This window comes from Falco naumanni, chromosome 6, assembly GCF_017639655.2.
Source record: "Falco naumanni isolate bFalNau1 chromosome 6, bFalNau1.pat, whole genome shotgun sequence".
Taxonomy (NCBI): Eukaryota; Metazoa; Chordata; class Aves; order Falconiformes; family Falconidae; genus Falco; species Falco naumanni.
Window position 1 is genome coordinate 77,743,740 of NC_054059.1, and position 27,660 is coordinate 77,771,399.

The following is a 27,660-nucleotide window of genomic DNA, read 5'->3' on the forward strand; positions in this document are numbered from 1 at the left end:
ATCTTGGAAAGAGATGTATTGATTTTCTCTCAGTAGGGACGGCTTCTGTCATATCTTTTGTCAATAAAACTGAAATTTCTGTTGTTTGTGAAGTTGTAAGTTGTGTCTGGGTTGATATTTTGTTAATTCTAAATTGTTTCCTCTGAGGACAATAGTAAGGTAGGGGATTTAGTGCATAGGCCTTACTTAATTTCCATGAATATTGTATTCTTCTAGTACTGGTTTCCCAAAAATGCAGTAAAAATATAGAAAAGATTGAAGGTGTCTTCTGAAAGACTGGAAACTTACAGAATGTAGGAAAAGTAATTAAATGTTTATAACATGACTGTATCTGTTTTGGTTTGTTGGTTTTTTTGTTCAGATTCCTGACATCTTAGAAATGATGAAACCAAAACTTGAAATGATCGGCTTCAAGAATGTATCTTGTATTGCAGGTAAAGCTAGGAGGCTAAATTCTGTCTTTCCCTTTTCTCCCAAATCCCCTCTGCCAACCATACAGAACCAGCTTTTACACACAGTTTCATCATTTACAATGAAAAATTTGAAAATACCAATATTTTTATTAATGAAGTTGTGCTTTAGGGTTTAAATTGTTAAATAGAAACTATTTTGAACTGACATGTTGAGTCTGGAAAATGATGAAAATTGAGTGAATCTAAAGTGCTTTGGGTTTTTGGTGCTTTTTTGTTGGGTTGTTTTTGTAGGGCGCTTTTAGACTAGAAGATTCATATGGTATCTTTAAACATCTACTTGGAAATGGAGAATAAGTAAGGAGAGGGGTTTCATTATCCAGTTGGAACAAAAATACTTTTCTAAAAAGACTTTTCTCTCCCTAGCCTGATCAATCATGTAAGGACGAGAGTTATCAAAGTTTCATAATTAAATACCTTAACTTCAGAGGACAGAAGCAATTAACTATTTGGGCTTTTTTTTTTCCCTGGTTTCTTGTTTGTTTCTTTGGTTGTTTTTTTAGGTTTTTTTATATGATCATTCTTTCTGTGAAACACAGAATCTGACTTTAATTTCGTGATTAAAGCCAGGCATGTAGCTGGGTGAGTGAGCTAGTCCCTGTCTTCAGCAGAACCAGAAGTTCTGCACTGTGAATTCCACTTAAATCTCTAAATCAGGATTATTGGTAGATGTCCAAGTCCATAAGAGAGGTGGGAGCTTGTGCATATCCCCCACTCAGTAGATGGTCTGTTGTCAGTTACAGCTTTGATTTGAGCATGTTCCAGTCACTCCGTATGGAATTTAGGTACTGTGAGAAGGAATTTCACAACCACAGTTTCCTTAGTAGGTCAGAGCCTTTTGATTCAAGCCACTTGCTACACTGGTAATACTGAAAAAACTGTGAACCTCGAGAATGTTACTTTACCCCCCTTTTTTTTTTTCTTCTTTCCTGTCCTCAGTTTTGTTTTTCTGGGTGAGGAACAGTTGTTGTTATTGGTGATGGTTTATAAATGGCTACTGTGTATTTATTTAGTAAGCATCCTGTATTTGACACCAGGAGCCATCAGGGGTAGTGAGTGAAATTGGGATGATGGGAGGGTCACATAATTTATGTTGTGATTGGGCAGGGTAGCTCACTTTAAACTTTAGCATTTTTACTTCAATAGGAGCCTTGGAAGACTCAAAGACTTCTTTATCGGCCTGCGTGCCTACCTTGAATAACAGGATTATCCAGGATCTCAGTGAGTCCTCTTTCACTTACCTGAAGAGTGCACTGGAAGTTCCGAGATTGTATAGGAGAACCAATAAGGTCAGTGCTGGTTGCAGATGAAGAAATAAATCTCAGAAAGGCCAGAATGTTAACTGGGCAATACATGTATGAGTTTTTCAGGCCTGTCCATATCTGCTTGACAGCCAAGAGCCCTATTAAATATCTTGAGATAACTTAGTGATTTACTGTTAACCTCATTGCAAAGGGAAAAATAAAATGGTGTTTTCACAATTTTAAGTAGGGTAACAATGATGAGAGCACAGGTTTGAGATAGAAGGAAGGGGAAGGAGTAGAACCGTTGATATGCAAAAGAAAAAGGGTTAATGAGAATAAATGCACTTTCCTCATGTCATAGCATACACCATAAGATGCAGTGCTGCTGAGTTGCAGACTTCTTTTGGGAGTATGACACTTCTGCCTGCTCTGGTAAGAAACTTCTTCCCAGTGAGCTAGTTGCTTGGATTTCATTAAAGAAGTATCTTGCACAGAAGGAACGAGATGAGAATGGTTAAAAAAAAAAGGGGGTTGGGGAAAAAGAGCAATCTGTTGAGAAACTAATAAAAAGTAATGATAAATTACGGTACCAAACCCAATTGTCTGATCTTGGCTTGTTCTGCTACTGCGACTTGCCTTTGCCAGTCTGTCTGCACTGTCGTGTTGGTGGTTAGCTTGGTGTCATTCAGATAGCAGAGAAAAAGTTGAGTAACAGGAACCACAGACTTCTGTGTTCTTACCTAATGTGAACACAGAAGGCAGGCTGCGATCGGCAAGGCCACAGTTCCTTCCCATTTACCCCTCTCCCCTTGCTCTCAGTTCCTGCTTGTTTGTGGGATGTTTTTGGTTGGGGCTGGGGGAAAGGGGTTGCCTTGGCTTACTAAAATCAAAAGCACTTTCCTGGCTATCTTGAAGAAACTGTGCTGCCACCAGCAGTGCTGTACTTTTTCAGTGGGTAAATGGGAAAAATTAGAGCTGTTAAATCTACTTATTTCAAGGATATTACATTTTCTTTGGGTGCTAAACATTTAGGGTAGGCTGGAAGATAATTGGTTCCTAAGGGAGTAGTTTATTACTTCATTTATTCCTAGGTTTTCTCACTATTCTAGTTTTAAGGACATACTTAATCAGAAATTGTATTTAAAAACAAGAGACAACCTCAAGGCTAATAAATTAATCTATGTAGTGACTAGATTGTTCTGTATTTAAGAGAATATCTTTACCTGAAGTTAAGGAAAGAGTAGAACAAAGTATGTTAAGTCCAAGGAAGGTGGAAATTGCAGCAACCCTACAGCGCTTAGCTCAGTTATCTGAAAGCAAACTCTACGTAGTGATTTAGTGGACTGCCATCATCTCTGTTATCTATGGAATTTTTAAGAGACGGTGAGCTGACTGTGCCTAAACAAAGACATAGGACCTGGCCACCTTCAAGTCAGTCGAGTCGCTAGCTTGAGCTCTGTACTGCATGAGTGAGACTGCATTGCTCTCTTGGCCGTCAGCCTAACTGGCTTTATGTGGTGTGGAGCCTGAACTGATAAACAGCTGAGAGATGACTTGGGTAGAGAAGGTACATTATTATAGTCACATTCTGGCAGCTTTATTTTTACTGTGTTCTAATACTTTGCTTTTTCAGCAGAATTCTGAATTTGGTATGAGAATAGTCTTTGTAGGAATCAGGTTTGCTAAGACTCTTGCTTGCCACGTTCTGAGATTTGGAACTCTTAAGAGGTTGATGAGGTATTTCAAGTGTCAGAGATGTATTTTTTTTTTTACCCTGGATGTGTTCTGGTGCTCTGCAATGCATGATGTTTCACCCAAGCTGTGTGTGGATCATCCCTGGAGAGATGAAGCATTCTGCAACCAAAACTGGTTGAGAAGAAGATAGTAAGGGGATAGTAGTTACCCCCAAAACATTCTTCTAGAAAATAACTGAGGGAGCAGGATGGTATAAGAACAGAAGGAGCAATGTCTTCAGTTTAGTGAAGTATAGTATGAAAAATAGGTATTTTAACAAAGATATAATAATCTGTTGTGGACACCGAGTCTGCTTAGCTTTCTCTGAAATCAGCATAAGCAGAAAGTGCATTCAGGATCATGCCCTCATAATAGGAGTGGCTGGCTGGCACGTGCATCTCTCAAAAAGCTTTGGTCATTTTGAACCTTGTTCTATATTACGTCACATTGTATGACACTACTGAATGATTTTGTGATGGTGTTTTTTCCTATGTAAGATGACCTCTTCATTGGTCTGTCATGAATGGAGTGTGTATCTGTTTGCTTGGGTGCAGGCTTAGCATTTTATGTATTCGGTGTAGTATTCGTTGTTGACTCTTTCAGTAAGTATATTACTGGTTCTTTTTCCCCACCTTGTTTCCCTGTCATCTACCAGGAGGTGCCAACTAAAGCTTCACCTTATGTTGACAGTGCTCTTAAGCCCTTCTACAGACTGCAGAATGAATACAAAGATGCATTGAAGCAGCCCATGATTCATCAATGGTTGGAAGGTGCCCTCTCTGAAAGCACGCAAAAGTAAGAGACCCATACAGAACATTCTTTGCATTAATTAAAACCTCCAGTGTCCATTGAATGGGCACAGGAAAAACCACTACGAATTAACACAAAAAGAAAACAAGAATATACCCCTCTTTTGGCAGGGTCTATTTCTTCAGATTTACTCAGGTGTTGTGTATTCAGCAGATGAAAAGCAGGGCAGGGAATCCAGAGACATGATTTCTGCTCAGATCTGTGCAAACCATGACATTATGGATAGGGCATTTGAAAAATTGTTTACCTCTAATAATGCAACAGTGAACTAAAAATTTGCATTTTGTTTCAGAATTGACTTAAGACCTTAACGTCATGTTATTTTCAGTGAACAATGGTTGGATTTTCAAGAAACTTGAGTTCTGCTTCCCTTTGACTATTTTAATGTATGTAATGATTATCCAACTTTTAGTGTTTTAAAAAAAAGCTTTGGGTTTTTTTTTAACTGCTGAAGAACTAGTTGTTCACAGTTTAATAAGGCAGTTGTAAAGCAATAATTCTTTAGTAGATTTTGTTTCCTAGTTAGCATCTTGAAGAACTTACTGAGCATGAATGTCCATCTGCATTAAGTTCCTTAATGGATTTTGCTTCTGTCTGTTTGTCTAGCTGTATTTTAAATTCATACTGCCATGGGATGTTGCATTCTGTGAGTTCAACCAGTTAAACTCTGCAACATGACAGAGCAATACTTGGTTTTGTTAGAAGTCCTGCCAGATAATTTCACTGGATATCCCTAACTTCTTGCATTGTGGACAATTTATTCCTTGTGCCAGCTATAATTTTTTTTTATCTCTGTAATCTTGCTTCAGTCTAAAGAGTCCTCTTAGCCTGTTCTGGTGTTTCTTTCCTCTTCCCATCTTTATAGTAGCTTGTTGTTTTTCCTTGTCTGTTCTGGTGATAGATGGTATGATCGGAACAGTCCATGCAGGTTAAAGTGTGATGCTGTGATTTCCATCTGTCCTTACATGGTTTTCCTATTAATTCTTAGCATATTGTTTTGTCTGTTGACTGCTGCTTGAGCAGTGGATTGACGTTTTCTGAGAATTAGCCACATAATACTGAGGCTTTAAACTGTAGTCAGAATGTGAATTCTCTCCTGCCCTTTCCCTCTGTATCCTTCCCTGCTGCTCCGCTTCTGGCACCTCTCAGGTATTTGTTAATGCCCAATGCATGCATCTGCAGCACTTTGCACTCACTTACTTGGTTATACAGAATAAACTTGGAATTATAGGACCGTTTTGACGCTGAAATATTCATCAACTGTCCTCAAAATTATTCTTAAGTATTTTGGACAGGGGTAGGCATAGATTGGTCTGGATTCCACTGCTCGCTTCCATTTTTCACAAAAACTTCTTCAAGGTTGGCGTATCTTATTTTAACCACTTACTAGTCCATAAAAACAAGCTTACTTTTAACCCACAGCAGTTAGATTTGTTTAATTAACATTGCTGAAGGTCTCCAAAGATTTCTGGACTGTCAAGTTGCATGCTTGTAGACCTAAAACATCTTAGAATGATTTCTTGCCTGTCTGTCTACCTCTCTGTGTCTAGTAAGCCTTGCTTTTAAAGCTTCAGTAAAACTGGTGACACCACGCAATGTAAGTAGCTGTTTTGTAGTTCCTTGGATCCAGCCAGAGCTTCCCCCTCCTCTGCCCCCTCCCTCCCCCCCCAAAAAGAAAAAGTTTCTCACTTTCTGTGTCACCATTACCAAAACCCACTTAAGCGGTAGTGGTTACACACAGGTAAGATTGGCGAGTTCATTTTTTATTTCCTTAGACTGTTGTGTTGAATTCTGTTATCATGATTTATTGTTATGATTTTTATCAGTTTGTTTTAAAATGTCTTATCTTTAATGAACAAGAGGAGACAAAGAAACTGACTTTCTTAAATGGAGAAATATTGTAGTTTTTTTCATTGAGAGTGCAGATGTAATTAGTTTAATTTCCTGCTGTGACAGTATCTTCTTGCATCTATATGAGAAAAACAGAAAAGAGCATAAACTAGTTAAAAATCATGAAGGACTGAACTTGCTTCAATGGCAGAAGAACTTTGAAGTACAGCAAAAGTAGTGAGTGGGACTAGGAAATAGCAAAATCTGAAAAGAGAGCACAGTTGACTTTTATGAAGATACTTTTTACTTCTCGTAGAATGATTATCGTTAAACAGTTTCCATGGCACTGGCAAGCACTTTTTCTTTAGCCATTCCTATCTAATTATCCCTTAAAAAAGCTTGCCTGCTTTCTGTTGCCTCCCTGTTTAAAATTAAGCATCGGAAAGATTCTTCCAAGTTCCTTACAGTAGTAGTTTCATCACTGTCACAGAGAGGCTTTTTAAAATTTACAGATTTTGGCAAATTATAGAACATAGCTCAATCTGATCACTTACGGATCCTCTCATTTCCCATTGTTGCTCTATTTTCTTCTCTTAGCTGTTCTTAACAACTTGCTGTCCTGGGCATCTGTGAATGCCTGTGGTGTCATGCTCTTCCCATTTAGGCGTGGGATTTCAGTCCGTAATGCTTTTTGAACTTCTGTTGATGAGTTGATTTGTTTACCTGGTTTGATTCTATGCTTGCTTTAATGTGGATCCCAGTATGTGGGAGGTGGTCTTTTATCCTGTTTATACCATTTCTAACTTGGCACTACTGTTCTTCTGACTTTTCCTGCTAGCTTCTTGAGGGCCCTGTTTAGATCAGGTTCTTCATTTTAGAAATAGACATTTCACACTGGTGTGCACTTCTATAACTTGTCTAAAACTATGTATTTTTTTTGTTTTGTCAGGCTGTTCTTGTCCTGTTTGTAAAAGGAATTCTACTTAATGCTCTGTTGATTGTAAATAGAGGCTGATTCAGACCATTCAAAATTGAGCAGTTGCATTCTTTTGGTCTCTATTGAGTTCAAATACCTGGAGCAGGTCAGAAATGTTGTGATGAGAAGGAGGCTTCAACACTGAATAGATGGACCTCTAGACCTAATGATGGGAAATACTGATTAATTGGTAACGATGGAAACGTAATTAGCTTCCTCACAAGGGAAACCACTTCTCCCAGCACTGTTCAGCATTTTTCTCAGGGACAGTGATGTACTGATGTGTATGAAGTAGGCTTTTGGTAAAAGTGTAGTATTTTTTCTTTCTCATTAATCTCTCAATTTAGGTATTATGAAACTGTATCTGATGTACTAAGTTCTGTTAAGAAAATGGAGGAGAGCCTGAAAAGGTTGAAGCAAGCCAGAAGAACTGCGACTTCAAACCCTGTCGGTACAAATGGGGGCATGAGTGATGATGATAAAATCCGACTGCAGCTAGCCCTAGATGTTGAATATTTTGGAGAACAAGTAAGTTATCAGAAACAAATTTGCTTGCTTTTATTACTGGATTTGGAAGGGAGTGAGACAGAGGAGGAAAGGGAAGCTTAACTTTATTTTTTGGTCTTGAAAGCTTTGTTGATGTGGTTTTCATATGGGGAGGGGGTTGCTTTGTTTTTTCACATCTGTATAAGGAAGGTGGCTCGAGACCCTGGTGATTGTAGATACTACTTGAGCAACGATGCGATGCGTGCTTTGTGTCCTTTCTTACACAAATGCAAACCTTGTGTTTCTTACTATTTAAAATTCAAGTACGGCTTAGTGTTTAGAAGCACAAAGAAGAAACACCGTGTGGACAGATCAGAGGGCAGGGACCTTCCTTGTGTCCCATGGCCCTGTTTTTGTTTGCCGCCTCTCTGGGTATTTCAGCCTTGATTTACTGTATAGTCAAGTGTCTGTTCCCTAGAGCTTTGAAGATGCTAGCTTTATTTGTTGTGCTGCATAACTGTAAGTTCCTTTTGGTGCCAAATATGAAACTTTAAATAACAAAATGAATAAAATAAACTATTCCAGGAGAAGAGATATGTGCAGTAGCTACATCAAATTGTATAAGCATACTGTTTTGTACTTACTTCTTTCTGAAAATTATATATGTATATGAAAAAAAAATCTTCCAACGGCAAGTCCATATCATTAGTTGCCAAGAAGTTGTCGTCAGTCATGTTTATGAGCAGATGCTGTTGATGCATTGGAACAGGTAGATAAAGTCTGCCTGTGTGTAAGCAGATGTTTTTCTTGTATCTGAGGCTTCCTACAAAGGAAGATTTGGGTGGAAGTATGGAAATCTTACTAACAAGAACTGTTATTTGGCAGTTTGTGGCTTTTGTGGGGTTGGGCTTTTGTTCTTTTTATTTCTTAACATCACTGCAATGTGGATTTAAGCTGAACTGGTATAGATTATTCATCATTATGTAGGCGCTGTTTTGGTACATGTGAACATTACAAAGAGTTCCAACAGCAAACACCTTTTCAGAATCATTTTGTTACGGTTTGATTTAGGTCCAGATTTTTCTTTTTCAGTGCAGTCTTAGTTTTCTCATGGCTGCATTTTTTTCTGATTGTCAGAGCAATCGATTTCCTTGGTAAGAAATGACTCGTAGCAACCTCCCTATTTGTAGAGTTGTTTTCATTCCCCAGGAAGTTCAAGGTTAGAACCATAGGGTCTTGCAGCCTCTTGAAATGCTTTCATCATCACACCGCTAGCTGTTGTTGGATGTGTTCATGTTTGTCTTCAAAGTTTTGCCGAGAAACCTCATTTGGGGTTTGAAAAAAATTCAGTTGAAATCAATGCCTTAAAAACAAACTTACAGCCAAGTTTCTCTTTGTGACTGTTTCACTGGAAAACTTCCAACTGGCTGTAGTTACTAGTTGCCTGGAAATGAATCTATATTTCCTACTACATTAACTGGAAAGACTAAACTGAGCAAAGTGGGATGCAATATGTTATTTTTTTTTTATATAATGTTCACTATATGCAGATGTGGGGTTTTTGCCGCATGTCAATTCAGGACAAAACATGGTTTGCTAGATGTTTTAAGTAGAATAATGAGTGAGGTTTTGATGTTTTAAAGAAAGTAATTGTTTCTTTTGTGTCTTTTTAGATACGAAAGATGGGACTGGAAACAAGCAGCATAAAAAGCTTTTCAGCCCTTACAGAGCTGGTTCTAACTGCCAAGGATCAGGCTACAATGGAACAATCCTAGATATTTTTTTGAAAGCATGTGACTGAAGATAAACAATGGCCCTAAAAGAAAGAAAGATAATTTAATTCTTCTTTATTTTACCAAATAAGTAGCAATGAAGTGCTTCCTAATGTATCTTGAGCAACAAATCAGTGCATCTGTCAGGATAAGCTTGTGTCACCAAAAAGACTTGAGAATTTACCATAGTTTTCCATTGTACGGAAAGCAATCAGAAGTTCTAAACTTTCTACTGTAGAATATAAGTAGAAGAAAATGTTTTTTTTATTTTTGTTGTACATCTTAAAATGTAGAAAAATGAACTTATATGATGAAAATAATATGTAATAAATTGTCTTTCTAACTTTGATGTCCCATATGTTTTTGAATTGAGTGTGTTCATTGATAGCTGTCAAAAGCTTTCAAAGGGACTTTATTCCAGCTTTTCTGGAATAAAGAAACTGCTCACAGAAATAGGAATCTGCTGTTTCTTGCTACTGCCTTGCATTTACCTGCTTTCCCTTGACATGGGGTATGGTTAGCTCTTGTTTGGGTTTTGAATGTTTTCCTCTTGCTGATCTGGTTTTTTCATGGACCTGGTTGGTGAGAAGTGCTGAATTAAAAAAACTCTTAATTTAAAAAATAATTTCTAGTATCAGTATCTAACTTACTGTTACATTCAGGCTGCCTGTTTTCCTACAAACTAAAACAACTCGCTAAGCTAGAATTTATTCAGAGTTGGCATATTTCTGATTTGTATCACATTGTTAGAATTCAGGGGAGTATTTTGCCTGAATACATACAGAATTCTTGTAACTTCAAACCCAGTTACTTGAGTACAAGGTGTATCTTTATATAGCGGGAGATTTGAAAGTGTTATTAGGCTTCTAAATGGTAGAGGGGTTAACAAAGAGCTCTCTTGAACCTAGAGTGATTTGCCTGTTGACACTTCTCTTTTGTATCTAAGGGATGGGTAACAGTCTGGGGACAGTAGGAGGTGGATTTGAAGCTTTCAAATGAGAGAGTGCCCTGTGGGAGTGAAGGAAGGTTTTGTTTGTGGTTTTTAATTTGACTGCGGGGTGGGGTGGGCTTTTTTTAACCTGTGAGAATTTACCACTGGAATTCTAGTTCATGTTTGTTAATTAAAAATACCCATTTCTTCCTAAAGTATTTAGAGAGCTTGGGTCTTAATGATGCAAATCTTCCAAAGATAATGCAAATCTTCCAAGTACTGAGAAATAACAGCATTTGTAGCACACGGCTGTTATGTAGTATTGAAGCTGTAGTGAGCAAACCTTTCACAGCATTAAGGCTTTTATTCTGCACTGTTGCAGAACTGACCATGTTTTAGTTGAGAAGACATATGTGATCACTGTGCTTTGCAAGCAATTAGGGTGGAAGATTATAATAGCTTTTCTAAAACTAATTTTATGAAGGGGGGCAGTGGGAAAAGTGCTGCTGCTTAACATCAGGCTGGTTCTTCTTGGATTCAATCTGAGTAATGGAGAGCAAGATTTGGCTTTTCTCATTTCCTTAGCATCTCTCCGTTCACGGCAACATATCCAATGCAGAGAGCATCGAAGTTACTGCTGAAGAAACAAACAGCAAAGTGAACCAACTTCCTGCACGTCAGATCTGTTTGTCTCATTCAGTGACGTGGAGATCCTCAGCCAGCCAAGGGCTTAGGTACACACTAAAAATGAACGTAACTTACTCCTTATGAACAAGAAGTTTGTTGTCTGCGGCAGGGGGTTGAAATGAGATTAACTTGAAGGTCCCTTCCAACCCAAACCATTCTATGATTCTGTGATTCTGTTTTTCCAGGCTTCTAACTGATGAACCTAGAAAGCTTGGTCTTATCTCCCTGCACCTCTTAATTTGCTTTTATTAAGTCAGGAATAGAGACATCTTGCTGCCACTAGCTACTGTTGTTTTCAATGACGTTTTATTATTCTAAAATGTATGTGTAAGTTGTGGTCTGAGGCTGAGAGTGTAGAACCATAAATGTATTGTGCTAATTTTGGAAGGTGTGTGTGTATAAATTTAAATTACTGTAACAGCTGTCACAAAAGTAGCAGATTTTTGAGATCTGCGCATGCTAGTGATTGAAGATAGAACAGCTTTGTTTGTATCCTCCAGGGAAAAGGATGCGATCTGTGTACCAAACCAAAAAGGCATGAAAAGGTTACTTGCCCTTTTGTTGCCCGTGATTTCCCACATCTTCCTGCAATAACACTTCCCACTTGTCACCATCAGCTTGCTGAGTGTACAGGCTGAATTCTGTTCTTTTCCACTGAAGACCAGCTTTAATTTCAAGGCAGGAAATAACATCGTATAGCAAATCAAAATTACTGAATGGTCCTGTGATTGCTGTAAATGTCTGCATCACTGGTTTTATGTCAGTTCCCCATCTTTTGTTCACTTGAATCGCATTTAATTTTCTTTCAGTGGAATATGGCATTATTTAAAAAATTGTGTGATACCCGTGTTGAAAGAAGAGGTGTTAATTGGCTTTGTCTTTGGTAAAAAAAATTCTAGCATTTTCCAATACTGTGGATCAGTCAGGAGAAGAGGATCTACCATGTAAGTGTGTTCTGACAGAGATGTCTTCTGCTACTAATTCCTGTTCCACAGATATATTTTTTTTAAGTGCGCTGTACTTCATGACAGTAACGCAGATTTTCTGTCTTTTTCTTCTTCTGTAACTTCTAGAAAACTTGCTATGCCTTTCTAATTCTGGAAAGAATTAGCTGGAAGAGCTTTTGTATAGTAGCATCAAGGAGGGAAAGAATAATGGCATGTTTTCCTCTAAAATGGTAATTGGATTCTCAAGTTTGTGAGTTATACCAGAAGTGGACCGGGCTGTTTTAACCTCATCACCTGCAGATAACTGGCAATGTCTGTGTTTGGCCAGACCACTCAATACTGAATGACATTTACTCTTCTTTTTCCATCAGCAGTTGTATTTTCATGCTTGAACTGGAGCAAGCTGTCTAGATACATACTTATTTTTTTAAAATTTACCCACGTAATTGTCAGCTATGCTCAGGGATGAACTATGTTGTCTTGATGAAACGTAAAAAGCCTGTCCTTGCCTTTGTTTTCCATTTCCAAATCTCCCACCTGTTAGAGCATGATTTTAGGTGTTTCTTTCACTAGACTGTTGAGCTGTAAACTGCAGCTTAGAGCTCAGTGTGTGAGTGATGCTTAGGATGTGCATCACTGTGTGCCTGGCAGAGGAATCTGGTGGAACTGAAGGACACCACTGCAGGAGAGTGAAAAGTACAAAATGCCAGAAGAATTTTAGTTGTAAAATTGATGTCGGAAACAAGTCTCAAGAGACTATACGTTGTTGGGGAAGTGGAGAGATTCAGTGTGTGTGTGTGATGTTTGTTTAGTTTTTGGTTGGTTTGGGGTTTTTACCATTTAAATATCCAGGTGCGTGGGTACAAGTACAGATTGCTTAACTTTTGGGTACTGTAGTGCTTGCTCCAGCACGTCTCTTCCCAGGCCTTGCTCTGACCAGTGTACTTCTAGTTCCTTGTCTCTGCCCTTTCTTCCTCCCTTTTCTTCTCCAGGGTGTCAGTGGAGAGGTGAGAGGTGCTTTCTTTTCTTTTCTGAAATGTGTTTGGGTTTGTGGATGCTAGATTTTGCTTGTTTGTTTTTCTGCCTGTATACCACTGGACAGTGTATGGAGTCCTCCAACAGCATGCAGCCCCCACCAGCGAATAATAGCATTTTGTCCCAGAACTCGCTGGCAGCGTGGCTGGGGCTTCCTTTCATTGTCCTCCATCATCAACATAGAAATGGAACATTTTGTGGTCAGAAATTTTATTTGTGGCTGATGCTACCTTCTGCCTTTAATGAATAAATGGGTAACTTTAAAATTGGTACAAACACTTGGGAGCTGCCAGGCTTCATGCTTACAGCTATACCATTGGCTGTCTTGCATGAAAATTTGCAATTCAGGGACTTAAAAAAAAACATAAATCTGACTTGGAGCAAATTTCAGAAGCCAGAACAAGGGAGGCAGTAATGGACGTAAACCAAACTGAAGTGTGGCAAAGCAACTTGGAAGTGGGTTTATTTGCATTTTTCCATCTCTGCATGTTTATAGTTAATTGCTTCTATGTATGAATACAGTATTTAGATGTTAGCTGGAATACATACAGTGTAATCGGATAAATACATGGATGCTGTATCATGGCACTTGAAATCCTAGCGTTATCTAGTTGTGTTACTAGTCTTTTCCAACACCCCAGAAGGATCTGTCACGTTATCTACATCACCGATAGCAAGCCACTGGCATTAGTGGGTTTGGATTAGACATTTGGGCCACTCTGGATGACAATGAGCTACCGTGCTTTGTAGGATACATCTGGCATCATATACCAAAGAGGTCTGCAGATATTTTCTAAATGCCATCAGCGTTAAAGGCAAATCTGGAGATTAGAAGTGGAAATCCTTGTTCCATTGAGAGGCTTTCCTTAGTACCAAGATTTCATTTCCAATTCCTCACTTCCTAATTCAAGAGCCATCTAATAATCTCTCGTTCCAGTTCAATGTTTCAAACCTTTATGACTCTGTGAACAGTTGGATTGGACCACTGAAACCTTTTTATTCATGCGTACCAGCACATCCACCATTTATACTAGTACAGATTATTGCCATTAATACTAGTTTTTAAGAACATATGGTTTTGATATGTTAAAGTTTACATATCTGGGCTCTAACCGGTAATGTTCTCTTTCGATGTAAGGCTGTAATAAATGCCTCTCAGGTTAGAAAGTAACCCAAGGAATGGGTCTGTATTAAAATAGTTGGGCTTTTTTTTTCCTAAAAAGTCAGAGATAATTCTGTCAAGCTATGAGAATTATCCATCACTGTTCATTAATGCTACCAAACTCTATTTTTAGCTTTTCCATAGAGTTAAGAAATGAATGTATCCATCTGGACTGCGGAAAGAAGAAACTTCCTCTAAATGTGTTTTTGCTTCCAAGGCAGAAAATCTTGTCTCAGTGGGACAAGTGAAGCTTGCCTGTGCTGTTGGCAGCGTTTTAAAGGAAAATGTTGCTGATGAAGACAGAAATCTCTGTGGATAGCTGAAACTTTCACTGTAGCATAAAAGGGAGTCTCTGTTGCAAAACTCTCCAAACTAAAAATTGTAAAGTGACCTCTTAAAGAATGAAGAGGCCCTTTGCTACACCTTTCTCTAGTAAATGCTGCTTGGGCTTATAAAACTATTTTTTTTAAGTCAGCGCCCTGCTGGCTTTGTCCCCACTGGATCAAAAAAGGGAGCTGGGGACAGAAAGGAGACAAAGTGGGAATAAGGAAGAGAAGCTGGAGGAACAGTTTAGTGTCGCCTCGTATGAAATAGATGAACAAGGATGAAACGTTGCAATGTTTTAAAAGCTTTCAGAAAGCTGTATTTCAGACACTACCTGCTTCATGTCCAGGCTAAACAGAGCACTCAACAAGATAGTAAAATTAGCTGATGAATAAGAAGAAGGTGATGGGAAATGCATGTCATTCCCCTCCCTCCCTATCCCCTGTGCTTGCACTAAGCCCTGTTCAGAGGGTTTGTCACTCTGCCAAGGAAAAGCATTGCCCTTGATTTCTCTTCAAAAACAGCTAAAAGAAAGGGCTTGTTCAGTGTTACATCCAGGACCGCCACATCTTCCTTCTGTGCTGTGGGGTCTTCTGGCTGATCTGTTCCACCACCGGTCAGTTTGAAAAAGGCTTTATTTATTACCTGTAAAGCAAAACATATAAGTAACTCTGATGGTTCCAGAGCGTGATAGCAAAGAGACAGATGAGAGTTTGAGTAAACGATAAAGCACATGAAGTAATCAATAACTTAGATCAGCTGTAAGCAGCACGGGATAGACTCCATGGATGTTTAAAAAGATGGAGTACTTGTTCCATAACAGGGAAAAGCTCTACAGCTGCTTGTACACTTGGGCTGTAGGAAATCCTGGTACCCTTGCAGCCTCTGACAGAACTTCCTAGTCCCTCGGTGATGGAGGGTTATCCTCAGCAGCCCAGTACCTGCAGCCTCTACTATACACTCCTGCTGTGGTGCCTGAAGGTATTTGAGCTGGAGGTGGTAACAAATGCAGCCTGATTTGTATGTGCAGCACACTCGGATCTCAAACCTCATCCCTGTGCACGTGTTGTATTGGCTGCAGCGATGAAATTTGAAGAGTTTAAGGCAAACCTGTTGCTGCTGAAGGGTTAATCGAAGGAATATTTGCATCGTTCAGTCACCTTGAAAGTTCCCTACTGAGCATGTGTCCCACATGGCTCTGATGGGTTTGTTCTGGGTGAATTTGTACAGTTAAAGAGGCTGAAATTGAGCAGGAGGCATATTTTTAAATGCCAGTGATGTGTACTGTACCTTTCCAACTGTTAGATTGGCATCGCTTATTTTACTGAGATCTGCCCCCTTTCCCAGCAGTGTAGGCAGTTCCATATCTGCAAGAAGCTCCTGTAGATCAGAGCTGCCTTCTGTTGTTAACTCCGGCAGTGTTAATTTAATTTCTCTGCAGAAAAGAGAGAGAGAGAGAGAGGCAAGTGCATGCTCCCCGCTATGAAAGCATGGTATCTGGGCACTCCTGGGAAACGGGCATGTGAAAACAGCCACAAGAAGTGCTCAGTATGTGGGGACAGACAGCTACCAAGGGCTGATGGGTGTCATGTTGTTGTTTCCAAGTGGGAAGTTGCCTTAAATCTGCCCTGGTCACACTTAAACCCCAGATCATCCCAATTCATGGGTCCTGTGTTGTCAACTATGGAAAAGCACTTGCTCGTTTCCTTGAAACACCCCAGATAAAAAGCCAATCCCACTGAAGTCGAGCTCCCTCGCAGTGAGACCCCTAGGTTTGCAGGTGTTCCCCTTGGTGCTGGGTGTTAAACCCTCCCTGGCAGGATCCGACCCCGGTCAGTGAGCCGTCAGGCCTGTGTGGGGTACCTGTCTTGTTCATCCCTACCTTGGGGCCAGCTGCTGAAGCCAAGCTGAGGACTGCAACAGCTGCTCAGACTCCAGGTGTTCCAGCTCGCTGCCATTGATGGGCTGCAGCAGCACCAGCAGCGCAGTCTTGCTGATGGGGACTTCCACCACAGAAAAAGTCCCACTAGCATCAGTGTTGTACTTGAATGTCCCCGTCACTGACAACATAGGAACCAAGACCTTCGTGTTTGAATCCACCCAGAACTCCTGAGGCTCTTTGAGCTGGCAGGCTTGCTTAACGTTCACTGAAAAACAGATTGAGAAAGAAGAAATTTATTCTTCACTTTCTTCACTCCTCCCCCCTGCCCCTTAGCCAGTATATACGTTCATTTAAAACCAACACACTGTGCATTAGACAAGGGTCGCAAGTATAAAATCATGTTTTGCTACTACAAGCATATGTATTTTGCCTTTACTATGCTTTCTGGTAGCGTCAGGCAGAGGCTGGTGCAGGCTGGCTGCACAGGGACGGCGACCATCAGGACTGCAGCCAAAGCCACAAGATTTCTACTGGCTTTGTGGCCTTTTCTGGGCACAGTAGTTCTGCTTGCTTGGTTGCCTGCTTCCTTGTTGGCCGATGGATTTCCTCTCCATCCCTTGAGTGGTGGTGGTGGTGGTTTGGGAGCGCACCCATCAGAGCCAGCCCTTGGCTGCAGGAGCACCCGCAGGCAGCCAGGCGGATTCGGGATCGGGAAGGCAGCACAAGCTCTGGCTGAGGTCTCACCCTTGGCCATTGCATGAACCAAAGCGATGGGGAAGGTAGTAAGCGTAGCACCAAGTGTTGATTGAGCCAAGGAGGTTAAAAAGGACGTACCTGAATGCTTGCTAAACCTTAATATAGATTTCTTACCCAGTTCACAAGTATGGAAAGCCTTGCTCTCACCTCCCGCTGCTTCTGTGCAGCTTTGCATTTCAAGAGGTTATCTGCTCACTGCCATAGATCAGTGCTGCTGCCCAGTTAGGCAGATAATCCTGTTGGCATTAAAGAAACTACTGCCATCAGCAAGAAGGGCAAAGATCAGAAATCTCAAAATTGCTGTTTGGGGGAATTAGGAAAACAGATGTACACGTTGGGGTAAAGAAAGGAGCTCCTTACATTTAAATAATTAATACTGGTATAAAATAGGAGCTGGTCTGGCTGTACTGTTGATTAGTCTATTCTCCAATTAATCCAGATAAATGCTGGACCCTAATATATTTAATATGTAGTAAGTGGCTTTGCATAGGAACACTTGCCTCTTAAATAAGTTGGATGAGTTTGTGTAAGAAGAGCATTTAGGCACTTTCACCTACTATAACTTCACCGAAAAAGAAGCGGCAGGTAGGAGATGTGAAAGGTGTAAGCAAAACAAAGAATAGGGAAGTAGAGTTGTTCACCTTTTTTTCTTATGAGAGGCAAGCAGAAAGGAGCCACTTTCACGGGGTCTGTATAACCTGCAGAATTTATTCTCACAGGATAGCAAAAGTCAAGACTGCAACAGAGTTAAATAAAAAGGAAGAAAGAAGAACTGAGCATTCAGATAGCTAAATGTATGAAGGTGGGAGAGTAATTGGTTTAAAATAGTCTTGGGAAAGATACTGCAAAATTTCAAAGCTCTGCTACTGACTTTGGGGCTGTGTCCATTAATATTGTGCCAGTAGTGAACTGACAAACCAGCACCACTGTGTGAAACGACTCCCTGTGGCCTTCTGCTTGGTGAGGGTCTGGACGTCTGTGTCCTCAAATGTGTAACTAGCTGCTCCCCTGAAAGTGCTCCAAAAGATGTTCGTAGTCTTAATAAGACTATTTGTTTCTCACAGCATTTTTTCAGGACATGGGAGAGATGCATTTACTACAGAAACCCTGCTTTTTGCCTCAGACACCCAGAATGTAATATAAGGAAAACTGAAGATGAACATCCTTGCTATAGGAAGTGATAGCTGACACATTGGAAGAAATGGTTTCTTACAGTGAGATCTTTTATCGGAACACTAAAGCTGTGGGATTGGGCAGCCTTCTGGCAGCCACATCAGAGCAGGGAAGAAACCTGTGTCTACAATACAGACAAGATAGCTGAAGTGAAAAAGGCTGTCAGCCATGAGTGAAGATTTAGCCTGCAAGAGTAAGAGTATGCTGCAGTACTGGCTTGGGAGTGCAGGAAAGAAATGTTGGACCTCTCTGCTTCAGGTGATGATCTCCACGTTCTGTGATACAGGCTTTACGCCAGCCTGGCAAGCTTAATGAGAGGATGACTTCCTGTGGAAAGCTATGACTTTTTACTTTTTTTTAAAATATAGCAAAAAGCATCCTGCCACATTTCAAGTTAACACTAAGTTGTTGAGGGTTGTCTGTTCAGAAGAGCGTTTAAAAGAGAGAAGGTAAGGGCGCTTAAGATTGTGCGACCCCATGGTGCTATTTTCATTCAGTAGTTTGCAATTATTTTGCAACTTCAAAAAAACCAAAAGAAGTCTCGTCTCAGCAAAATTTGCACCTGATGTTATGTATTGGGTTCTAAATGGCAGCCTCTGCTCAGCAGCGAGTCTACAAATGTAAAAACAACTGTGTGCAAGCAAACAACAGTTGAGACCACTGGAAGATTTAGCTGTTGTTTAGTCTGGATTTCTGTCATGTAATCAATCCTATGGCTGTTGATAGGATCTCAGGAGCATATATAATGTGTTTCAGATCAAAAAAATATACTTTTTCCTTTCTGCAGCTATAGGGACAGACATGGAACATGACAGCATTAGCTGTCGTGGTTGCTCTCCACAGCCAAATGGCAAAGCAACTGCTGAAGTCATCTCCTGTGTTTATTAGAAGAGACTTGCTTATCCAACTCATTTGTTCTTGAGCCAATTTTCTCCATCCCACACGTGGAGACTACATCTCAAGTTCACCCTTCTGAGAGAGAGAAGGTAGTAGAGCTGACCCAGTGACTCAGACCCTCAAACGTGTTCCTAAGCTAATAAAATTATATGTTTCCAATACAGAAGAAGAGGAAAAAGCTGTTCTGCTAAAGGAAAACTCTTGTGACCATGCTGAAGTCTGTAACACGAGAATTATTTTTGCAGTATCATCTCTAGACCTTACACTGAAGAGAAAGCTGATGCTCACAGCTGCCTGAAGAGCTGAGATCCATTATGACAGCACCCATGAAAGGCAAAGACAACCTGACATCCAGTTTTCAGGTGGGAAGGAGAAGGCACAAAAGCATTCCATGGGCACCAGAGCTCTGCCTTTAGCAGCAGAGGCCTGCTTAGAAACTTACGGCTCACTGCAAATTTTCTGAAATACATTCCCTGGTAGGCAAGCAACCCTAAAGTGTGCGGTCTCTGATACCGCATTCAGTCACAGGGATGTTGGAAAGCAGCTACGCTTGGAAGAGGAGGCTTAGCTACGGTGCAGGGGGCGTTCTGGGACAGCAGCATGGAACAACCCTAGGTAATTAAGACATCGCTTTAATTCTTCTAATTTTGTATATGCTCCCCACTTCCATAACTGGTAGCTTGTTTGATTCCTTCCTGGCCCAGAAGTTGCCTCCAGACTTCTGTGTTTAATGACTGGAGGAGTCATGGCCATTACGTGTTTCAGCCTTTCTTGAATCTGTACCTCCAGCCTGTTACACCCAGCTCCCTGTGTTTCCACAGGTTCTGGGGACAGGTATTTCTTTGGCTTGCTTTAAAGCTACTCTCTGATCATTTCTGCTGGAGGCCCCTCATGACTTGGTTCCTTTGCAGTCAGAAATGCTGCGCATACCTCTCATTCATCTTCCCACACCATTCCTAATTCTTCACTTCCTAGACAAGGGAAATTTCTAGGAGGCCATCTCCCTCCACCTCCTCCCCGTTGCCCTTGCTGGCTCATGGCAGAGTGCAGGCAGGACCCCCAGCACAGCGGTAGGGAGCAGGGCACTGCACATGGAGCAGTGGTCCAGCCTTTCATCATCTTTCCCAGGAGCAGAGGCACTGCCTGTCCGCCACCCAGCCTGCCCCTGAAACAAGCAGTGCTGCCTCATACCTGCCAAGTGGACGTCCAGCACAAACAGCAGATCAGCAGATGGGTCGATGTCTGTCAGTAAGCACTTGCTTTGGCCCTTGCTTTTGGCCTCCACAAAGGCATTTATTTGCTTTGCTGCCTCGCTTGGTTTTGTAAAGTCAACAGCTCGGGCGTAGAGAGCATCAGCAGAAGGGAGCAAGTCCTGCACGAACAGCTGGGATAGAGGCACGCTGGGGGCAGAGAACAGGCAGAGCATCTTGGAAAACTGCAACTCCTCATCCCTGCTCTTGACGAGGCTTTCAATCATCCTCAGGCTGGAAAGGACTTTGTGTCCATCCACCTTGAAGGTGCAGTCAGGATCTCCAGAGCGGGGAACAAATCCCAGCAAACGCTGCAAATCAGCTGCTGTCTGGTTTGAGGCGCCCAGGTAGAGAGACACCAAGGAGCCATAAAGACTGGTTGGGGACAGGAGCACGTTTTGGCCCTGCCGCCGTTCCTGCAGCACGCTGTAAAACCGTGCACCCAGGACATAGATTAAGTCCTTCAGGTACCTCATCTTCTGCCTCCTCCGGCCACTCGGGCTCAGGACTTCCAGCTTGTCCTGGTTCAGGTCGTCTTCATAGGCAGGTGTGGTTTGGGACTTGATGGAGACAGGGACAAAAGTTTTCTTTCCCTCCTGTACCAAGCTTTCCAGCTCCTCACAAGTACTCTTGTTGAAAGAAAACAAATTGAAAGGGTGGACGTAGACACGGTCACAAGTCAGTGTGGTGAGGCACGCCAACAAACAGAGAAGTTCTGCTATCAGGTTCATGTCGGGAAATTGCTTCCACGGCGTCTGCTGAAAGAAAAAGTGAGGAGGAAAGAAGACTGATTAGCCTGTTGTAAATACAGTTTCTCTTACTCACAGGGTGAGGTGCTAGTGCTGCATTGGAATTAAAAAGGCAGGAATTTCGGTATTTAGTGCTGGCTGGTCTGAGTGTGCCCCCTGAAAAGTCCAACATGAGATGGCCACTGGTTTCAATGGTGGCAGGTGGGGAAATGCTAAGCACAGATGTGACTCCGTTACCCGCTGCAGCACCCTAATGATTTAGCATGGGAAGCAGTGCGGTTGTGCGCGCCAGCCAGCTGGGCTTGCCAGCTAGAGCGTGCTGGTTCTGGCAGGGCATTGTAATAGTGCGACGATATTGCCTGTGGGACCTGGTCAGTTGTCTCTGCAAACTGCTGCATGAATCTGGCTGGTACACAGACAGGCTAAGCGAAGTGGGGTCGGGAACCAGGTCTCTTAAAGTCCCACCACTGAATGATTTCACTTTATATGTCCAGTCAGCATAATACTTGGCACTAGCAGAGCATTATGTGTTTTCATAGCCCAGTGCAAACATTCATTCCAGCTTCTAGGCAAACACACTGACGGCTTCCTTATACAAATGTGCTGACACTGAAACCATTTTCACAGAACCTTCTTTATCTGAATACAGAGTTAGAGGGGGTAAGCTGAGTTTTACTCCAAAGTACAGGTAGTCTTCTCCTGTGGTAAAAGACTACCTGCTGCTCTTGTTTTTCCTGATAAGAAGTAGAGAGTTTGACTGGATATGGATGTCACTGATGTTTTGGCACAAAGGCTCTGCTGCATATTGGGAATGAGAAAGCCATTGGCACACATACACACCCATGCATACATACACACATATGTGCAAATACACTGAAAAAGTTTGCATTTTTGTAATTCTCACTTTTACTGTATCTGATTTTTTGTTAACTAATAGCTCTGCTGTACCTTCCCTGGATTTCTAGCATATAGCCTTGAATTTGTGTATTTGAGACCCAAATGCATTGGAAATTATGCAGCTATTGGCCAAAATGCTGTTATTTGGAGCTGTATTTTCATTCTACTAGTCATTTCTTATTTATTTTAGCTCTGTTCACTCTCTTTTCCCCTTTCCAAGCTCTGCAGACTCATTGGATGGGCAAACTGCTAACAGCCTCAGCAGTGACCAAACTCCACTCCCTGCCTTCTTTCTCTAAGATTTTTTGAGTCACACCAGCCTCTCAGGTACTGCAATTCCAGTAGCCTGAGCCTTTTGAGAGGACACAGTGCACTATCTGTCTCACCAACATTTTAATTTAGGGTAAAAGTGTTTGGGTTTAAATCCAGCCATTCAAGACCTGGCACCTTTCCATCCTGATTTATTGTGTGTAATCATATTCATTTCATTGAGGGACCCCCAAGTGTTTCACGCCTAATAATACTCCTGTTTGCAGTATCGCCACTCTCTTGCAAATGCAAAAACCTGAGATGTGCAGATGCTTGGTAATTAGACACACCTTGTTAAGTAGATATGCCTGCTAACATACACATCTAAATTCCCAGGCTGTAGGCTCCTGTCTAACAGCTTGGTTTGCAAATGGCATTTCTGCTGGTGGTGATGGTCCCTTGGAATTTCTGAACATCTTCCTAGTGAGTCAGGCCTGAAAATATTTGCTCCCCAGAAGCACGCAAGGGAGGGCCTGCTGCATATCTCCAGCGCTGTGCCTTCATCCAAGGATTGCTATTCCCTGTTAACTCCCATCCCATCCTCTAAATTATCGTGCAGGCAGCGCAGCCAGTGCTGCTGTCCTCTCTGCTCCCTGCCCTGTCTTTGCCTCCCCAGCCCCGCCGGCAGCAGGTGACGCGCATCACAGAGCTTCTTCGTTGCTTATGACCAGTTGAAAAATTATCTTGGGACCTGCCTTCCCAACTTCATCTTCACTGCTAGCCCAGCCACTGTGCATTTCCAGACTACTCACTGCATTATCCTGATTGAGACAGCTCAGGAAAACAGACCAAAAAGCCCCAAATTAGAGGCACTGCTCTTCCCACCCTGTTGTCTCCATCATGCAATTCCTTGGAAGCATTTCTTAATCTTTCCCGTAGGAGCATGGAGGATGTCTCCGTGCCTCCCAGTCAGGCTGTGCAATTTGGTATCACTGGTGCCTGGTGGTTACTTCTCAAGGCTGCCAGAGCCACCATGTCAGCTCATTTCTCCTGAGCAGAAACGAGAGGAGCAGCTCTCACCCCAGCACTTGCACTAAGCCCCACCTGCAGAAAGCCCTAAAGGAGTCAGCCCTGAGCCTTTCAGAAAAGCACGGAATCCCGAGTTGAAAAACGGGCATTCCAAGTGAATCTAGGTGTGCTTACTCGCCTCCGTCCTGGCGCGTGCCCTCTTCCCCCTGGAGCGGGCGGCGTGATTGCGGGGGGATTTATGCCCTTTCCGCAGGATGGCCCTTTCGACACGTCTGCAGTGGCGTTACACAAAGCTACTTTACATCACAGGCTGGGGGGGGGGGGGGGGCAAAAAAAGTTAGCTTAGGCCAGACAGGACCCGATGAAACCAGAGCATGGCTCAACACCGGCCACACAGAAAGTTTCAGGGATGGATACACAACCTTTAACCAGACCCAGCACGTCTGTGTAGCCCGCGGTTACACATTTACTAAGACAGACACAGTCGTTTTTCTGTGCAGAAGAACAAATTACAGGAGCTGAAAATAACTCAGCTTGTTTTGTGCCAGACTGAAAGGAATGCAGATTTCTTTGTACCTGTATTTGTTGTACAGTCGGACCAGATTTTTTTCTTCTCAGACAAATTGCCTTTAATCTCTACCTTGCAGCCTGGGTACCCATCAGTGAGTGGGACATGTATGCTACTGCAGAATAAAAGGATTAAGCTCTCAATTTTTACCCTGTCTTTCCCTCTTGATCTACCCAGAAGATCAAAAGTTTGTACTTTTTCCTTTTCAAAGTGAAATGTGTTGAAAAGAAGAGGATGCAAGCCAAACGGATGAGGTTGCCAGAGCTGGATCACAGAGACTTCATGCCTCCCAGTCTCAGCTTCCCAAGTCCTATTTGGCAAAAGGGATGGGATTTGGAGATATTTCTGCTGCTTTTGAAATGGTCCTCCAGTTTTGGTGTGCCCCTTCTTCCTCTTTAATCAAGTAAACACTGAATCAAACCAGGGATGATGCAGCTGGGTTAGACTGGGTCTTGCACGGTGCCCCTGTTACAGTTTGTAATTAAAATCCCATGGCTATAATGGGAGTAGGGCTGTTTTAACATCCATGCCCTGATTTTGGAGGGCCAGTCAGGCATGGTTTGTACTGCTGTGCCCAGTTAGATGTTGGGTGCAAGGAGAGAGCCGAGAGAGAGGGATGTTTTCAGTGCACCAGGGCAGTCGGAGCTGTTGGAGCTGGAGGAGACAGGGGCAGCCGAGTCCTGCCAGCCCAAGCGCCGTGTGCCAGGCATGTAACACCAAAGGGATTGGGAATTTCTGTCTCTGCAGCCCTGCTTTTCATTTAAACAGTCTGATGACCTTAAGTCTAATGAAGTCTGAAAGTAGTTCTGAGCCCAGGCCCATATGACATGCTATCATGCACACAAGGCTTAAACAAATAGTTTGAAATATTCACGGTGTTTTGTCCTTTTGCTGCATGGACATCTCAGCTGAGGAAGCACCTGGCAACAGAACAGTCCCTGAGCATTTGTACCATCTCCAGCCAGCTACAAAATGCATGCAGCCCAGCCACAGATACAGGCAATGGGAGAAGTTTCTCCATCAAAAATGCACTTTGTTCGGCTAAATGCTATGAGAACGAGCTAGGTTTTGGGTTGCCATTCCCCTTGTTTCCCCTTTTCCCCAGAGAGTCCTTCCCACAGGCATGCTGGAGGAGAAAGCTGGTCCCTCAGAGGCCAGTGGAGGTGCGGGTGGGACGTGTGACAGCACAGCCCAAACCTGTGTCTCCTGCCCCACCACCCACACAGCCCCACATGAGGCACTAGGCACCAGTGGTGTGCAGGAGCGGCCAGGTCATGCTGTGCCTGTGAGCTGTGGCTGCTCTGCTACATCCCCCTGGGCGAAGCTCGAACACAGGGAAAAAGCAAACCCGGCCTGATAATCTCAGTATCGGGGACAAAGAAACCTAGGCTCTTTCAGTGGCGGGCGCCTTGTGTTCTGCAACACTCTGAAAAGTATCCTTATTAACGAGAATTATTGACTTTGGCTAATAAGCTCTAAGTGATGCTAGTAACATATACTACAGCTGCCAGATTTATGTTTGCTGTGGACAAGAAACACTAGAAGGGGAAATCATATAATCTGAAGCTACTGTATTATTATTTTTTTCCTTAAATCATGTGCCTCTGTGCTGTAGCACCTGGAAGGCGGTGTTTGGGTATCTCCTGCTCCCAGCTCCCCTGCAAGCCATGACTGAGTCACACTGCAGCTGGTGGTCTCCTTTTGCTATAGGTACCAGCCCCAAGTCAGGCATCCTTGGCTGCAGGGGATGCTGCCCCACAAAAGAGGAGGAGCAAGAGGCACCTGAATGATAACTCCAATCTGGCTCCGTCACATGAATAAAGATCAGTTGTTAGTTTAAAGTTCTCAGGGTTTTCAGCCTAGTTGACCTTTGGGGTTCTTTTGGTGCCTGTGCACTGAGTTCTATTGTCTTCTGTCAACAAAAAATGCTGTCAATATCTTTGAGGAGTGCAGGAGACTCCCCCCCCCCCCCCCAGTCAATACAGTCACAGAATTAAAATACCCAGCTTTCTTCAGAAAAAAACTTTCACCAGAAAATGTTCAATGACCCACTTTCACCAGTGCTCCTCCTCCTTCAGACTACTGGGAATGTGGCTGGCCTCAGTAATGAGGGAGATCCTTTGATTTCACCTTATGTTCATGCCCTACTACAAAGTCCCTGTACACAACAGCCCCCTAATTTGACCATCACTTATACTCACCCAATTAATATTCCCCTAATCAAGATGCATCATGCACTAGCACACTTCTTAGATCTTTGTCTTTTATCTTCTCAAAGTTTCTACTAAAGGAGGTTTCAGACTATGAAGAACATAGACTGCTACTCTTGGAACATACTTCACAGACTGTGGAGAACATAGACTGCTACTCTTGGAATGTATTTCATCCTAGTAAGATTTAATTACAGTTAGTCTTTCATTTCACTTCTGAGCCATTTTTAAGCAGGAGTCCACAAGCATTATTCCAATTACTATACGTGGACCCTGTTGTCCGGCTTTTTTTGTTGGATTGCCATGTTTTAGGACAAGCGTGTGCTTAAAAATAGAGCTTCAGCTTCAGAAAGAAGAGAGTCTCTGTCCTGCCCTTCGGCTTCGGGGTTGGAGGATTTGGCTCCCTGAAGAGAGCTGTACCAGAAAACCTGCATGGGGCCAAACCTGGGCAAAAAAAAAAGCTTTCCAGCAACTAGGAATGGAGAAAGGTGATAGCAAGGCTGGGAAGCATACAGGCATCCCCTATGCAAAGCAAGCCCAGGGCCCACGCGCTTTTGCTAACAAATGCCTCCCTGCGACACTGGCAGTAAAGGTACAAAGAGCCACAGACCTCTCAAACCTGCTCTTCAGCGAAGAGGTCCGCGCTCTCCTCTGGCCCCACGCTTCCCTACCTTGCAGAGGCGCTTGGCTCCCCCTTTTATACCCGCCCTTGCATAAGCGGGGCCGGCCCTCCCTCCTCCCCTCTGCTGCCCTCATTTCTCTTCAAAACCTGCCTCTGTTTTTCCTGCTTGTTATTCATGGTGGCTGCTGAGAGGGAGCAAAGAGGGGTGGATCTCTTGGGCAGCCTTGCTCTTCTGCAGTGCCGATGGGGAAGCGCTCCTCTGCCCCACGGGAGTGTCAGAATGCCTTGGTGACGGTGCTGCTGGCCCTTCTCCGTGTAAATACTGTCATATAGGCTTTAGGCATTTTAACCCTGGCACAGGAACACTGACCCTACAGCCAGCAGCGTGTAATTAGCTGTAGAATGGGAAAATGATATTGTCTGGGCTAGAATTGCGATTGACCAGCCAGGCGGCTATTCTTTCACTGAAGAACATCATGTCTCCACTCTGTCAAAGAGTGTTTTCATTGATCCAGATTGTTCTGGGAAAAGCTGTATAAAAGTCAGCACTTTGTGCAGAGACAATAGTAAATATTTTTTTCTCTTCTGTTCAGTTTGTTTTCCAGCTTTCCCAAATTTTGCCCTGAGATCTGAACTCAAAACAACCATATGTACTCCTGTGATGATGTTCTTGTCTCCCCATGAGGTTATGGTGGGAGTTGTGGAGGAGGGATAATAAATCACCCTGTTTACAGCCTCAGACCACAGACTTTTCCATGGACTTTTCCTGGGTTGGGTTGGTATATCTGACCTATATAGATTATGAATTAACATATGGCTAACTCAGACATAACAGCACGTGCATGGTCATACAGCATTCATTACTAAATCGGAGGGTTTCTTTTTTTAAGACTAAAAGTGCCTTGAGTGAGAAGTAGGCCACAAACAGATTGTTTATACAGCCTGTGGGTTGATGTTGGTAATTGTAGAC

At 42.5% G+C, this 27,660-nt stretch overlaps 2 protein-coding genes across 5 annotated transcripts in view; one reads left to right on the top strand and one right to left on the bottom strand.

Annotated features, from left to right (window-relative positions):
• Window positions 1–9,665, top strand: part of COG2 (component of oligomeric golgi complex 2) — a 32,169-nt gene extending 22,504 nt beyond the window's left edge. For all 3 annotated transcript variants that reach the window (XM_040599415.1, XM_040599416.1, XM_040599417.1), the window contains 5 exons: window positions 362–434; window positions 1,617–1,759; window positions 4,104–4,243; window positions 7,412–7,592; window positions 9,224–9,665. In XM_040599415.1, coding sequence (XP_040455349.1) covers window positions 362–434; window positions 1,617–1,759; window positions 4,104–4,243; window positions 7,412–7,592; window positions 9,224–9,325 — 639 coding nt within the window. In that variant the 3' untranslated portion in view covers window positions 9,326–9,665. The remainder of the gene's footprint in view (window positions 1–361; window positions 435–1,616; window positions 1,760–4,103; window positions 4,244–7,411; window positions 7,593–9,223) is intronic.
• A 3,693-nt stretch (window positions 9,666–13,358) lies between these two features.
• AGT (angiotensinogen) lies at window positions 13,359–26,768 on the bottom strand. 2 transcript variants are annotated; one of them, XM_040599420.1, is made up of 5 exons: window positions 26,679–26,768; window positions 20,308–21,121; window positions 16,291–16,555; window positions 15,699–15,843; window positions 13,359–15,053 (listed from the first exon to the last, which is right to left on the bottom strand). In XM_040599420.1, the coding sequence occupies exons 2-5, from the start codon at window positions 21,095–21,097 to the stop codon at window positions 14,862–14,864; spliced, it is 1,392 nt and encodes a 463-aa protein (XP_040455354.1). In that variant the 5' UTR covers window positions 21,098–21,121; window positions 26,679–26,768; the 3' UTR covers window positions 13,359–14,861. The 2 variants fall into 2 exon arrangements, with proteins under 2 accessions (XP_040455354.1, XP_040455353.1); XM_040599419.1 differs by having other exon boundaries at window positions 20,308–21,124.
• Between the last annotated feature and the right edge of the window lie 892 nt (window positions 26,769–27,660).

Excerpts from the sequence above, each read along its gene's own strand:
- AGT (XM_040599420.1), bottom strand. The coding sequence starts at position 21,097 with ATGAACCTGATAGCAGAACTTCTCTGTTTGTTGGCGTGCCTCACCACA. Across the intron at positions 16,556-20,307 it reads GCTGGACGTCCACTTGGCAG|TGAACGTTAAGCAAGCCTGC; the intron begins GTATGAGGCAGC and ends TCTGTTTTTCAG. Across the intron at positions 15,844-16,290 it reads CTTCAGCAGCTGGCCCCAAG|AGAAATTAAATTAACACTGC; the intron begins GTAGGGATGAAC and ends TCTTTTCTGCAG.